The sequence below is a fragment of the Salmo trutta genome, chromosome 8 (assembly GCF_901001165.1).
Source record: "Salmo trutta chromosome 8, fSalTru1.1, whole genome shotgun sequence".
Taxonomy (NCBI): Eukaryota; Metazoa; Chordata; class Actinopteri; order Salmoniformes; family Salmonidae; genus Salmo; species Salmo trutta.
The window spans coordinates 49702834-49718899 of NC_042964.1; the positions used below are offsets into that span (position 1 = coordinate 49702834).

Here is a 16066-nt window from a genome sequence, read left to right on the forward strand (position 1 = left end):
TGGTAGAATGACATCACTTTCACAGGGTATCACCAGCACATTGCAGGGCTAACAATTTTGTTGTTCGCAGGAGACAAAAGTCCGAAACCCAGTCAGATACACACCACAATCCACATGATAGTGAAAATATAGACTTGCCTGATAGATATTCTGTTATAGACTTGCCTGATAGATATTCTGTAACAGATTTGCCTGACCGATATTCTGTATATGTAGCATCTTTTGTATGTATCAGATATTCTCCCAGCTAATTGTTCTCACTGATAGGCAGCTCCTGCTATACTAAAGAGGCAGCACCTGCTATACTAAAGAGGCAGCACCTGTTATACTAGAGGCAACACCTGTTATACTAAAGAGGCAGCACCTGCTATACTAAAGAGGCAGCACCTGTTATACTAGAGGCAACACCTGTTATACTAGAGGCAGCACCTGCTATACTAAAGAGGCAGCACCTGCTATACTAAAGAGGCAGCACCTGCTATACTAAAGAGGCAGCACCTGCTATACTAAAGAGGCAGCACCTGCTATACTAAAGAGGCAGCACCTGCTATACTAAAGAGGCAGCTCCTGTTATACTAAAGAGGCAGCACCTGCTATACTAAAGAGGCAGCACCTGTTATACTAAAGAGGCAGAACCTGCTATACTAAAGAGGCAGCACCTGCTATACTAAAGAGGCAGCTCCTGCTATACTAAAGAGGCAGCTCCTGTTATACTAAAGAGGCAGCACCTGCTATACTAAAGAGGCAGCACCTGCTATACTAAAGAGGCAGCACCTGTTATACTAAAGAGGCAGCACCTGCTATACTAAAGAGGCAGCACCTGCTATACTAAAGAGGCAGCACCTGTTATACTAAAGAGGCAGCACCTGCTATACTAAAGAGGCAGCACCTGCTATACTATTTTTTATTTATTTTTTATTTCACCTTTATTTAACCATATATAACCATATATATAGTCTAGAGAGTGTGTATTTTATTTATTTATTTCACCTTTATTTAACCAGGTAGGCAAGTTGAGAACAAGTTCTCATTTACAATTGCGACCTGGCCAAGATAAAGCAAAGCAGTTCGACAACATACAAAAACACAGAGTTACACATGGAGTATAACAACATACAATCAATGATACAGTAGAAAAAAATAAGACTATATACAATGTGAGCAAATGTGAGCAAATGACGTGAGATAAGGGAGGTAAAGGCAAAAAAGGCCATGGTGGCAAAGTAAATAAAGTATAGCAAGTAAAACACTGGAATGGTAGATTTGTTATTTGAAGAAAGTTCAAAGTTAAAATATAAATAATATGGTGCAAAGGAGCAAAATAAATAAAATAAATAAATACAGTAGGGGAAGAGGTAGTAGTTTGGGCTAAATTATAGATGGGCTATGTACAGGTGCAGTGATCTGGGAGCTGCTCTGGGAGCTGCTCTGATAGCTGGTGCTTAAAGCTAGTGAGGGAGATAAGTGTTTCCAGTTTCAGAGATTTTTGTAGTTCGTTCCAGTCATTGGCAGCTGAGAACTGTAAGGAGAGACGACCAAAGGAGGAGTTGGCTTTAGGGGTGACCAGAGAGATATACCTGCTGGAGCGCGTGCTACAGGTGGGTGCTGCTATGGTGATCAGTGAGCGGAGATAAGGGGGGACTTTACTTAGCAGGGTCTTGTAGATGACCTGGAGCCAGTGGGTTTGGCGACGATTATGAAGCGAAGGCCAGCCAACGAGAGCGTACAGGTCGCAGTGGTGGGTAGTATATGGGGCTTTGGTGACAAAACGGATGGCACTGTGATAGACTGCATCCAGCTTGTTGAGTAGGGTATTGGAGGCTATTTTGTAAATGACATCGCCGAAGTCGAGGATTGGTAGGATGGTCAGTTTTACGAGGGTATGTTTGGCAGCATGAGTGAAGGATGCTTTGTTGCGAAATAGGAAGCCAATTCTAGATTTAACTTTGGATTGGAGATGATTGATGTGAGTCTGGAAGGAGAGTTTACAGTCTAACCAGACACCTAGGTATTTGTAGTTGTCCACAAATTCTAAGTCAGAACCGTCCAGAGAAGTGATGCTGGACAGGCGGGCAGGTGCAGGCAGCGATCGGTTGAAGAGCATGCATTTAGTTTTACTTGTATTTAGGAGCAGTTGGAGACCACGGAAGGAGAGTTGTATGGCATTGAAGCTCGTCTGGAGGGTTGTTAACACAGTGTCCAAAGAAGGGCCAGAAGTATACAGAATGGTGTCGTCTGCGTAGAGGTGGATCAGAGATTCACCAGCAGTAAGAGCGACATCATTGATGTATACAGAGAAAAGAGTTGGCCCAAGAAATGAACCCTGTGGTACCCCCATAGAGACTGCCAGAGGTCCGGACAGCAGGCCCTCCGATTTGACACACTGAACTCTATCAGAGAAGTAGTTGGTGAACCAGGCGACGCAATCGTTTGAGAAACCAAGGCTACTGAGTCTGCCGATGAGGATGTGGTGATTAACAGAGTCAAAAGCTTTGGTCAGGTCAATGAATACGGCAGCACAGTATTGTTTCTTATCGATGGCGGTTACGATGTCGTTTAGGACCTTGAGCGTGGCTGAGGTGCACCCATGACCAGCTCTGAAACCAGATTGCATAGCGGAGAGGTTGCAGTGGGATTCGAAATGGTCGGTAATCTGTTTGTTGACTTGGCTTTCGAAGACCTTAGAAAGGCAGGGTAGGATGGATATAGGTCTGTAGCAATTTGGGTCAAGAGTGTCACCTCCTTTGAAGAGGGGGATGACAGCAGCTGCTTTCCAATCTATGGGAATCTCAGACGACACGAAAGAGAGGTTGAACAGGCTCGTAATAGGGGTTGCAATAATTTCGGCAGATCATTTTAGAAAGAAAGGGTCCAGATTGTCAAGCCCAGCTGATTTGTAGGGGTCCAGATTTTGCAGCTCTTTCAGAACATCAGCTGAATGGATTTGGGAGAAGGAGAAATGGGGGAGGCTTGGGCGAGTAGCTGTGGGGGGTGCAGTGCTGTTGAATGCAGTAGGGGTAGTTAGGTGGAAAGCATGGCCACCCGTAGAAAAATGCTTATTGAAATTCTCAATTATAGTGGGCTTATCGGTGGTGACAGAGTTTCCTATTCTCAGTGCAGTGGGCAGTTGGGAGGAGGTGTTCTTATTCTCCATGGACTTTACAATGTCCCAGAACTTTTTAGAGTTTGAGTTGCAGGAAGCAAATTTCTGCTTGAAAAAGCTAGCCTTGGCGTTTCTAACTGCCTGTGTGTATTGGTTTCTAACTTCCCTGAAAAGTTGCATATAACGGGGCCAGTTCGATGCTAATGCAGAACGCCACAGGATATTTTTGTGTTGGTTAAGGGCAGTCAGGTCTGGGGAGAAACAAGGGCTATATCTGTTCCTGGTTCTAAATTTCTTGAAAGGGGCATGCTTATTTAAGATGGTGAGGAAGGCATTTAAAAAAAATAACCAGGTATCCTCTACTGACGGGAGGAGGTCAATATCCTTCCAGGATACCAGGGCCAGGTCGATTAGAAAGGCTTGCTCGTTGAAATGTTTCAGGGAGCGTTTGACAGTGATGAGTGGAGGTCGTTTGACCGCTGACCCATTACGGATGCAGGCAATGAGGCAGTGATCGCTGAGATCTTGGTTGAAAACAGCAGAGGTGTATTTAGAGGGCACGTTGGTTAGGATGATATCTATGAGGGTGCCAGTGTTTGCGGCTTTGGGGTTGTACCTGGTGGGTTCATTAATCATTTGTGTGAGATTGAGGGCATCAAGCTTGGATTGTAGGATGGCTGGGGTGTTAAGCATGTCCCAGTTTAGGTCACCTAGTAGCACGAGCTCTGAAGATAGATGGGGGGCAATCAGTTCACATATGGTGTCCAGCTAGGGGCCGAGGGGGGTCTATAGCAGGCGGCAACGGTGAGAGACTTGTTTTTGGAGAGGTGGATTTTTAAATGTAGAAGTTCAAATTGTTTGGGTATAGACCTGGATAGCAGGACAGAACTCTGCAGGCTATCTCTGCAGTAGATTACAACACCGCCCCCTTTGGTCGTTCTATCTTGTCTGAAAACGTTGTAGTTAGGGATGAAGATTTCAGAGTTTTTGGTGGACTTCCTGAGCCAAGATTCAGACACAGCTAGGACATCCGGGTTGGCAGAGTGTGCTAACGCAGTGAATAAAACAAACTTAGGGAGGAGGCTTCTAATGTTAACATGCATGAAACCAAGGCTATTACGGTTACAGAAGTCATCAAAAGAGGCAGCACCTGTTATATGAGAGAGGCAGCACCTGCTATACTAAAGAGGCAGCACCTGTTATACTAAAGAGGCAGCACCTGTTATACTAAAGAGGCAGAACCTGCTGTACTGAAGAGGCAGCACCTGTTATACTAAAGACGCAGCACCTGTTATACTAAAGAGGCAGCACCTGTTATACTAAAGACGCAGCACCTGCTATACTAAAGAGGCAGCACCTGCTATACTAAAGAGGCAGCACCTGCTATACTAAAGAGGCAGCACCTGCTATACTAAAGAGGCAGCACCTGCTACAGTATACTAAAGAGGCAGCACCTGTTATATTAAAGAGGCAGCACCTGTTACACTAAAGAGGCAGCACCTGTTATACTAAAGAGGCAGCACCTGTTATACTAAAGACGCAGCACCTGCTATACTAAAGAGGCAGTACCTGCTGTACTAAAGAGGCAGCACCTGTTATATTAAAGAGGCAGCACCTGCTATACTAAAGAGGCAGCACCTGCTATACTAATGGGGCAGCACCTGCTAAAGAGGCAGCAGCTGCTAAAGAGGCAGCACCCGCGATACTAAAGAGGCAGCACCTGCTATACTAGAGAGGCAGCACCTGTTATATTAAAGAGGCAGCACCTGCTATACTAAAGAGGCAGCAACTGCTATACTAATGGGGCAGCAGCTGCTAAAGAGGCAGCACCCGCGATACTAAAGAGGCAGCACCTGCTATACTAAAGAGGCAGCACCTGCTACAGTATACTGAAGAGGCCTGTTATACTAGAGGCAGCACCTGCTACAGAATACTAAAGAGGCCTGTTATACTAGAGGCAGCACCTGCTACAGTATACTAAAGAGGCCTGTTATACTAGAGGCAGCACCTGCTACAGTATACTAAAGAGGCCTGTTATACTAGAGGCAGCACCTGCTATACTAAAGAGGCAGAACCTGTTATACTAAAGAGGCAGCACCTGCTATACTAAAGAGGCAGCACCTGCTATACTAAAGATGCAGCACCTGTTATACTAGAGGCAGCACCTGCTACAGTTTTACTAAAGAGGCGGCTCCTGCTATACTAAAAAGAGGCAGAACCTGTTATACTAAAGAGGCAGCAGCTGCTAAAGAGGCAGCACCCGCTACACTAAAGAGGCAGCACCTGCTATACTAACGGGGAAGCACCTGCTATACTAGATGCATCACCTGCTATACTAAATAGGCAGCACCTGCTACAGTATACTGAAGAGGCCTGTTATACTAGAGGCAGCACCTGCTATACTAAAGAGGCATCACCTGCTATACTAAAGAGGCATCACCCGCTATACTAAAGAGGCATCACCCGCTATACTAAAGAGGCATCACCTGCTATACTAAAGAGGCATCACCTGCTATACTAAAGAGGCATCACCTGCTATACTAAAGAGGAAGCACCTGCTATTTTGAACTAAGCTAATGAGGCATTTATAAGTTATGTGCTTCAATAATCAATGGGTACATATCATTAATTTGTATAGCAACTGCAGATTGCCGGTTTAACCCAACTGAAACCATACCTAACCTCAATCCCTAACCCTCGTTCCTAATCTAACTCTAACCTTAATTCATTCACCCCTATGATGATGATTCTTCTTCTAGTTGAATAAACACTTCCTACACTAAAACAAAAGAGCAACAGATTTCAGCAATATAACCAACTCTTACATATCATGGGAACACCAAAATACCAAAGTCACATGGTGGGAAGATATGAACCATTCTACAGGGACGAAGGTATAGCCAATTACAATCACTCCCTTGGTGGTCTCTTTCATCTCTTAACCAGGGGAGATGTGTGTGTTTGTGACAGGTGGGCGCTGGCCTCCCAGCATGCGTCAGCAGACAGAAGGAATAAGACATAATATAGAGGTCCAGCTGTTCAAGCTCTGGCCTCAGAGGAACGCCACCTCACCCAGACTGAGGGACTGACTGACACACCGTGGCAGCATCAAGCTCTGGCCTCAGAGGAACGCCACCTCACCCAGACTCAGGGACTGACTGACACACCGTGGCAGCATCAAGCTCTGGCCTCAGAGGAACGCCACCTCACCCAGACTGAGGGACTGACTGACACACCGTGGCAGCATCAAGCTCTGGCCTCAGAGGAACGCCACCTCACCCAGACTGAGGGACTGACTGACACACCGTGGCAGCATCAAGCTCTGGCCTCAGCGGAACGCCACCTCACCCAGACTGAGGGACTGACTGACACACCGTGGCAGCATCAAGCTCTGGCCTCAGCGGAACGCCACCTCACCCAGACTGAAGGACTGACTGACACACCGTGGCAGCATCAAGCTCTGGCCTCAGCGGAACGCCACCTCACCCAGACTGAGGGACTGACTGACACACCGTGGCAGCATCAAGCTCTGGCCTCAGCGGAACGCCACCTCACCCAGACTGAGGGACTGACTGACACACCGTGGCAGCATCAAGCTCTGGCCTCAGCGGAACGCCACCTCACCCAGACTGAGGGACTGACTGACACACCGTGGCAGCATCAAGCTCTGGCCTCAGCGGAACGCCACCTCACCCAGACTGAGGGACTGACTGACACACCGTGGCAGCATCAAGCTCTGGCCTCAGCGAACGCCACCTCACCCAGACTGAGGGACTGACTGACACACCGTGGCAGCATCAAGCTCTGGCCTCAGCGGAACGCCACCTCACCCAGACTGAGGGACTGACTGACACACCGTGGCAGCATCCCAAATGGTACCCTATTCACAATAGTGTACCATTTGGCACCTTTGACCTCAGCCCACACAGTGTAAATTGCATCCGTCCAGCATCCACTAACTCTACCTCAGGTGTTCATATTATACATTTTCACATAATAGGTTGGAATTATGGACAGCCTCCAGGGGCCCTTGGCACTCTGATAACCAATCAGGCCACCCCTTAAATTAAGAGAGGGGATGCTTGGGACTTCAAAATCAGAGGTTGTAGAGTATGAGTGCTGAACTAGGACCCCCCCCCCCCCCTAATCTTCGAGACACGTCAGACATGACACGGGTCCAGTCCACTTCCAGGGTAGTCTGGTGCTGCCGGGCATTGCATATATTCTCAACACTCCGGGTGAAATGATCCCACCAACGTCTGGCCCATTTTCCAGATGGGTCAGACGTTGGGCGCAGGCAGAGCCTCAGTCTGGCAGCCTTTCCTCAGTCAAATAAAAGCCTAAATGTACACGGAGACAGTAGAAACGTGCACGGAGACAGTAGAAACGTGCATGGAGACAGTAGAAACGTGCACGGAGACAGTAGAAACGTGCACGGTGCACCCGTCCATTATCAACAATATTTCCTCATTTGGAAAATATCACAGGCATTATAGCTGAGACTGAAAAGGACAGCCTTCACAAACGAATGAAAACTACTTCCTAAAATGACCCAGCATATGCTAAAGGGAAGCTAAAAGCTTAAGCGGCAGCAGCATCAGTTACCCCCGTTTGAATTTGATTACTGCATAATTCAGTGGGCATAGCTCTGAGCCCTACCGCCACTCAGTGCTCTATCAGCATGCATCCATCATTAGCCTTAGATCAGTTGGGCCTTTGTGAGTCATCTGCTGTGTCCCAAATGGCACCATATTCCCGAAGTAGTGCACTGTATAGGACATAGCGTTCCATTTGGGATTCACCCATCATCGCAGCCTGCCTAATCTGTCACTGGAGCCTTAAGTCACCCTGCCGAGGCTTCGAGGTGACACGTTTGAGCGAATAGGCTTTTTAGGCTTTGTGTTAATGGTGGTTAAACGACGGGGGGGATCGTACGCTACTTAGAACGGCCGAAAGCAAACTATGATGAATGAGTGGTCAAAAGTTAGGACACACCTACTGATTCAAGGGTTTTTCTTTATTTTTTACTATTTTCTACATTGTTTATCCTTTTAAACTTGAAAAAAGAAAATTTCATACAGATGTTTCAAATCCTTAAACCCAGACTTGGACCACACACCCTCTACACTGAATAGCAGGCAGCAAAATAGTGATTGCTTTGCAACGCTTGTAGTTAGCCACTGATTCCTTCCAAACCACTCATTGTTCAATTTGCGATTTCCAACTTGTTGAGTAAGATTTATGTCCAATGGCCGATGAGCACGAATACCTTTTATCAATAATTTCTCTTTATATGACAAGGATTGAAAAGGATTTGCTAGTAGATTGTCGACGTGATTCATGATGACTGCTTGTCTAGCTTGCTAGCTAAGATTTTGAAAGTAACATCAGTCCAATCAAAGCTGCGGTAGATATAACGTTATTTGACATTTTATCTGTGGCCAATGACCTTGAGCCTTCTTGGATGGGCACTTCTAATATAAATCTATGGCAGCACCCAAGGGGACTTGAACTGCTTGGCTCTCTAACGATTCTGCGGTGACGTAGTGTCCCCATGAGTGACAGAACACTGAGCCAATCACGGCGCCACTAGAGAAGATTACCAACGCCTATTCCGCTGGCTGTCCCTCCACCACAGAAAGCACTGTGCTACGCTGAAACACCTGCATGTTGGAGCTGCCTTACTCAAGAGAGAGCATGTTTGTACTAGTTTTTATTTCTTTTACATTGTTTACAAACTGATATGTGACATGACTTAATGCCAAAATAACATGCAAAACAGGCACAAAATAATAATTTTTAGCTAAACAGGTGGGGCTCAAAAACCCCACCTGCCCTGAATGACGGGTCGCCACTGGTCCTAATACTCCTGAAGTGGCTTCCTTGTCTGGTGTCTTTGCCTTCACCACAGCCGAGAGGTGAAGGGTCTCTATAGGGTTTCACCATAGCGCTGGCACCTGACACCTGTTTGTGAAGGAAAGATGAAAATGAAGACAGGAAGCTAGTGTATGTTATTGGGACATGGCCAGCCAGATGCTGGAATGGGAGCTAGCCACCGGTCTCTTAACTTCATGCTAGATGGGGACCGTGTGTGTGTTAAAGTTAAAATATATTTGTTATCTTTCATATACTTACGTTGCACTTCATTGAGCTTGCCTGGTGCAACGGAATCAACGGAATAGTCCCAAAAGTGCAACCCTTCCCATCTGGCACGCAAAGCAAGTTGCTACTACTCGTGTTGATATGCACTTCAAAGGATCTTATGACTGTTTGTTTTTTTTATCACCATGTTGTTTTTCTACTTGCATTATGTATTTATATTGATGTGTGTATTTTCTGTAATTTCTGTAATTCAGGTCTTATCTGTAAAAGAGACCATGTTCTCAGTAGGACTATAAAATGAGTGAATAGTTGTTGAAGTTGTGTCGGACCTATAATCATCTCAGGCAAACGCAATGATGAATACATGTCTAGAGGTCAATGATGAATACACGTCTAGAGGTCAATGATGAATACATGTCTAGATGTCAATGATGAATACACGTCTAGAGGTCAATGATGAATACATGTCTAGATGTCAATGATGAATACATGTCTAGAGGTCAATGATGAATACATGTCTAGAGGTCAATGATGAATACACGTCTAGAGGTCAATGATGAATACATGTCTAGAGGTCAATGATGAATACATGTCTAGAGGTCAATGATGAATACACGTCTAGAGGTCAATGATGAATACACGTCTAGAGGTCAATGATGAATACATGTCTAGAGGTCAATGATGAATACATGTCTAGAGGTCAATGATGAATACATGTCTAGAGGTCAATGATGAATACATGTCTAGAGGTCAATGATGAATACACGTCTAGATGTCAATGATGAATACATGTCTAGAGGTCAATGATGAATACACGTCTAGAGGTCAATGATGAATACATGTCTAGATGTCAATGATGAATACATGTCTAGATGTCAATGATGAATACACGTCTAGATGTCAATGATGAATACATGTCTAGAGGTCAATGATGAATACACGTCTAGAGGTCAATGATGAATACACGTCTAGAGGTCAATGATGAATACACGTCTAGAGGTCAATGATGAATACACGTCTAGAGGTCAATGATGAATACATGTCTAGAGGTCAATGATGAATACATGTCTAGAGGTGGGTTATGAATACATGTCTAGAGGTCAATGATGAATACACGTCTAGATGTCAATGATGAATACATGTCTAGAGGTCAATGATGAATACATGTCTAGAGGTCAATGATGAATACATGTCTAGATGTCAATGATGAATACATGTCTAGAGGTCAATGATGAATACATGTCTAGAGGTCAATGATGAATACATGTCTAGAGGTCAATGATGAATACACGTCTAGAGGTCAATGATGAATACATGTCTAGAGGTCAATGATGAATACATGTCTAGATGTCAATGATGAATACATGTCTAGAGGTCAATGATGAATACATGTCTAGATGTCAATGATGAATACACGTCTAGAGGTCAATGATGAATACACGTCTAGATGTCAATGATGAATACACGTCTAGATGTCAATGATGAATACACGTCTAGAGGTCAATGATGAATACATGTCTAGATGTCAATGATGAATACACGTCTAGATGTCAATGATGAATACACGTCTAGAGGTCAATGATGAATACATGTCTAGAGGTCAATGATGAATACATGTCTAGAGGTCAATGATGAATACATGTCTAGAGGTCAATGATGAATACACGTCTAGAGGTCAATGATGAATATATGTCTAGAGGTCAATGATGAATACATGTCTAGAGGTCAATGATGAATACACGTCTAGAGGTCAATGATGAATACATGTCTAGAGGTCAATGATGAATACATGTCTAGAGGTCAATGATGAATACATGTCTAGAGGTCAATGATGAATACACGTCTAGAGGTCAATGATGAATACATGTCTAGAGGTCAATGATGAATACATGTCTAGAGGTCAATGATGAATACACGTCTAGAGGTCAATGATGAATACATGTCTAGAGGTCAATGATGAATACATGTCTAGAGGTCAATGATGAATACATGTCTAGAGGTCAATGATGAATACATGTCTAGAGGTGGGTTATGAATACATGTCTAGAGGTCAATGATGAATACACGTCTAGAGGTCAATGATGAATACACGTCTAGAGGTCAATGATGAATACATGTCTAGAGGTCAATGATGAATACATGTCTAGAGGTCAATGATGAATACATGTCTAGAGGTCAATGATGAATACACGTCTAGAGGTCAATGATGAATACATGTCTAGAGGTCAATGATGAATACATGTCTAGAGGTCAATGATGAATACACGTCTAGAGGTCAATGATGAATACATGTCTAGAGGTCAATGATGAATACATGTCTAGAGGTCAATGATGAATACATGTCTAGAGGTCAATGATGAATACATGTCTAGAGGTGGGTTATGAATACATGTCTAGAGGTCAATGATGAATACACGTCTAGAGGTCAATGATGAATACATGTCTAGAGGTCAATGATGAATACATGTCTAGAGGTCAATGATGAATACATGTCTAGATGTCAATGATGAATACACGTCTAGAGGTCAATGATGAATACATGTCTAGAGGTCAATGATGAATACACGTCTAGAGGTCAATGATGAATACACGTCTAGAGGTCAATGATGAATACATGTCTAGAGGTCAATGATGAATACATGTCTAGAGGTGGGTTATGCCAGGCAATGCCAATGGTCTGAGCTGTTTTAACTGTGCCCTCTAGTGACGACAGACATCTGTTACATGGCTATCCAGAAAAGTGTTCTTGCAGCTTCCACAGAACTCCTGTCTACAGTGGATGGATATCCCATTTGGCGGATGGATATCCCATTTGGCGGATGGATATCCCAATTGGCTTCCAGGCGAAAATAACACAGCAAGGAAACAGAAGCAGAACAAACACAGGAATAAAAACCCTGAATACATATCAGTCATCCTCCCTCCCACCCTTTGTCCAACAGCGATCCTAGAGTTGTAATAGGTCATTATGTTTTGTCTGTGTTGGGATCTGTTACCACAACACTAGTTCATCAGGTTCACAGACTACAGTACATGGTCTATTACAGATTATAAACTGGGTGGTTCGAGCCCTGAATGCTGATTGGCTGACAGCCGTGGTATATCAGACTGTATACCAAGGGTATAACATTTTTTTATTTTACTCTAATTACGTTGGTAACCAGTTTATAATAGCAATAAGGTACTTTGAGGGTTTGTGGTATATGGCCAATATACCCCGGCTAAGGGCTGTATCCAGGCACTCTGTGTTGCGTCGTGCTTAAGAACAGCCCTTAGCCGTGGTATATTGGCCATAAACCACACCCCCCGTGCCTTAATGCTTAAACATATCATCACTCAAATTAGTTCACCAAAGTGTGTCTTTATAGCTGACCGGCAACATAGCTCACTGACTAGAGGTTATATAGTTGATTGGCCCCATACAGACAAGACAATAAAGACGTAATTTTGATTTTATTTGGGGACGTGGCAACATAACTTTCAGGAAGGTGTTATTGTCATACAAATACATACCAGAGAGACCAGGGATGCCCGGGTACAGAGAGACAAGGGATGTCCGGGTACAGAGAAACCAGGGATGTTCGTGTACAGAGAGACCAGGGATGTCCGGGTACAGAGAGACCAGGGATGTTCGTGTACAGAGAGACCAGGGACGTCCGGGTACAGAGAGTCCAGGGGTAGGTCCCAAATAGCACCCTATTCTCTATATGGTACACTACATGTACTTTAGGGCTCTGGTCAAAAGTAGGGCACTATATTGGGAATAGGGTACCATTAGGGATGCAAAAAAGGTAATTTGACAATGAACTCAAGTCATCGAGGGGTGACCGCAAAACGACATGGAACAGAATCATATCAGCGGTATCGTCTGTACAAATCAACACTGAAAAGTAAGGAAAAACAAAACAACGGAGCAAGCAAAAATGTGCCACATAGAAAACAAAAAACAGAAAGTGATTTTCATTATAATACAACACAATGAACAATGACAAGGAAGAGGAGACATGTTGTTCCCCTGGTTTTGGTGCCTTGTGAAGAGAGAGAGAGGGAGAGAAAGAAAGAGGATAGACGGAGAGATGATTCAGAGAGATAACCTCCTCTCTCCAAGTGGCAGGAATCAGCTTCCAGGATTCCCACGGCAGCGTAACCACGGCAACACTGGGAGGGGCCATGCAGGACTCTTCTCTAAGGCTTGATATGGCACGACCACTCCAAAACACTGGCTATCGCTACCCCTTACACTTCTACTGTACCCCTACCTACTCTCTCACTGTCCCCCCCCCACTCTAATCACTACCCCCCTGTTAGCCCCAAACATCCATCCACCCACCCTCCAAACCCCGATCCCCACCCCATCCCTAACCCCCGTTAGCACCCCCCCAAAAACCCCAGTCCCACCTCTAACCCCCCCATTAGCCTCAAACCTCCACCCACCCACCCCCCAAACTCTCAGCCCCACCCCTCTCAATCCCTATCAGCCCCAAACCCCCAGTCCCAACCCCCAAACCCCCCACTCTAGAAGGCACTGGTGTTATTTTCTTGTGACCACATTCTAAACGTCTGGTTTGGATGAGTGAACGACAGTGACGAGGCGATGACGACAGACACACACAGAGTGGGCAGGCCACAAAGACAGCGAGGTAATGGGGTATTGATAACGCCAGACTGGCTTGTTCCCCAGAGGGTCTGTGTGAAAGAACGTCTCTTTAGGAAAGAACACAGCTGCTATGAGTGAGTCAGTCCGTTAGCTATGTACACAGAAAGTGGACTGACGGCCTAAACTACACCTGAAACACTGCATCTGGCAGATTTTCACTACATCTAGTTGATTTCTGACTGGCTGACAATGTTGAGTTACTACTGTACAAAAGTCTATGAACAGCCTCCCCACTGGGCACTCTACTATCTACTAGGAGTCATAGTGATGTTTACACACTATTGGGCAAGTGTGTCAGCTGAACATTCATCCTACTGTACATGTTAACCACACAGCAACAATTCATGTCAAGCATCTAGTTTATACTATTGACCTTGTATACACATTTCAGTGGAACGATTCAAATCGATTGATTACAATTCCTTTCTTTTTCTTTTGTTGCCGATTCACCTTCAAGCTAGGAACCTCGAGCCTTGTCAAAGCTTCAAAAGAACGTCACATATATTGGACCGCTTAAAACTGTTCTTCTCCCTTCTCGTATATTTTTTAACTAGAGGTTCTACTCACAAAGGACACACCAAACAAACAAAACAAATGAACAGTCTTAAAAAATGTTTTGAATTAAAGTCATTTTTCTTCAAAAGTCTCAGTGTAAAATGTTCCCTGTAGTTGGGGATCCGGGTGAAATGGGGGCAATGTGAAATGCAAGGAGCGGTGTCCGTTAGCAAAATAAAAAATGGCCACCAGATGTCAACGCCTACTCCAAGGCCCAGTTGACGACATCATGACGCCGGCTAAGGCCGAACGCTGACCTCAACTTCCCTTCAGTCCTGGACGGTGTCACCAGTCTTTAAAAATACATGGATCTTTAAACAGGTACAAATAAATAGAAATTAAAAACAATTTCAGTTTTTTTTGAGGAGCCTCTTTCAGGAATGCTTGGTTTTGAGACGTGTGTGCGACAATGGTGGCCCGTCTGAGGACAGTGGAGCAGGGTCAACTCAGTAGAGAGAGAGAGAGAGAGAGAGAGATAGTTCTTGTAGTTCATTCACTTCCAGACTGTTTCTCCTCCTTAGCCTGGACAAACCCCCCATCAGTCCTGTCTCTCTCTCTCCATCTGTCTCTCTCTCTCTCTCTATATGTCTCTCTCTCTGTCAGTCTGTCGGCTGCTACTTGAACAGGAAGTTGATGAAGACCTGAAGGAGGATGAGGAGGATGATGATGGCGTAGTCGCGCTGCTGCAGGAATCCGCCCTCTGCTGTCGTCTGGCCCGCTGCCGTTCGGGAGCGCAGCACACCGATGCTCCTGGAGATGTAGGCACACACACACACACACACACACACACACACACACACACACACACACACACACACACACACGCGCGCGCACACACGCGCGCACACACACACGCAGACACACACACGCACGCACGCGCGCACACGCACACACACGCAGACACACACACACACACGCAGACACACACACGCAGACACACACACACGCACGCACGCAGACACACACGCAGACACACACACACGTACAGATACGCACGCACGCACGCACACACACACACACACACGCAGACACACACACGCAGACACACACACACACACACACGCAGACACACACACACACACGCACGCACGCAGACACACACACACGCACGCACACACGCAGACACACGCAGACACACGCAGACACACGCAGACACACACACACACACACACACACACACACACACACACACACACACACACACAGACAGAGTCAGTGAGGGCTCAGTCACAGGATTTATATGCACAACCACAAACTCACAATGCATAAGTTGGGAACAATTGAATCCTCACTCACTCAAAGACCCCACGCACACACACTCAATGTCTCATGTTTGAACGACCCTCACTTGTAAATGTTCTCCTGTGTCTTCTTTATAGAATCAATGGCACTTTGAAGTTCACTAAGGTCTGGGCCCTTTTTCCTTAACCGGCTACTGTGCTTGCTTTTGTGTCCTGAAATACACAAACAGCAACAATCAGCTGTAACAGAGAGTCAATAACAAATGTTAAAGTAAATGTCCAGTGAAAACGTCACTTTTAAAAGTACATTTTATGTTAACTTATACCCAAATAATGTTGTTGACTTGTCCTATAGTCATATTTGAGGCCAAATAATAAATTGAAGGAAAAAAACACTAAACCTTGCAT

At 45.0% G+C, this 16066-nt stretch overlaps 1 protein-coding gene across 1 annotated transcript in view; it reads right to left on the bottom strand.

Moving 5' to 3' along the window:
- Positions 1-14289: 14289 nt before the first annotated feature.
- The window catches only part of LOC115199156 (oxysterol-binding protein-related protein 8), a gene marked incomplete in the record, with an annotated part of 77436 nt that continues 75659 nt past the window's right edge, over positions 14290-16066 (bottom strand). Inside the window, 2 exon segments of the mRNA XM_029761770.1 lie at positions 14290-15167; positions 15766-15871. Of these exon segments, the coding sequence (XP_029617630.1) occupies positions 15032-15167; positions 15766-15871 (242 nt within the window).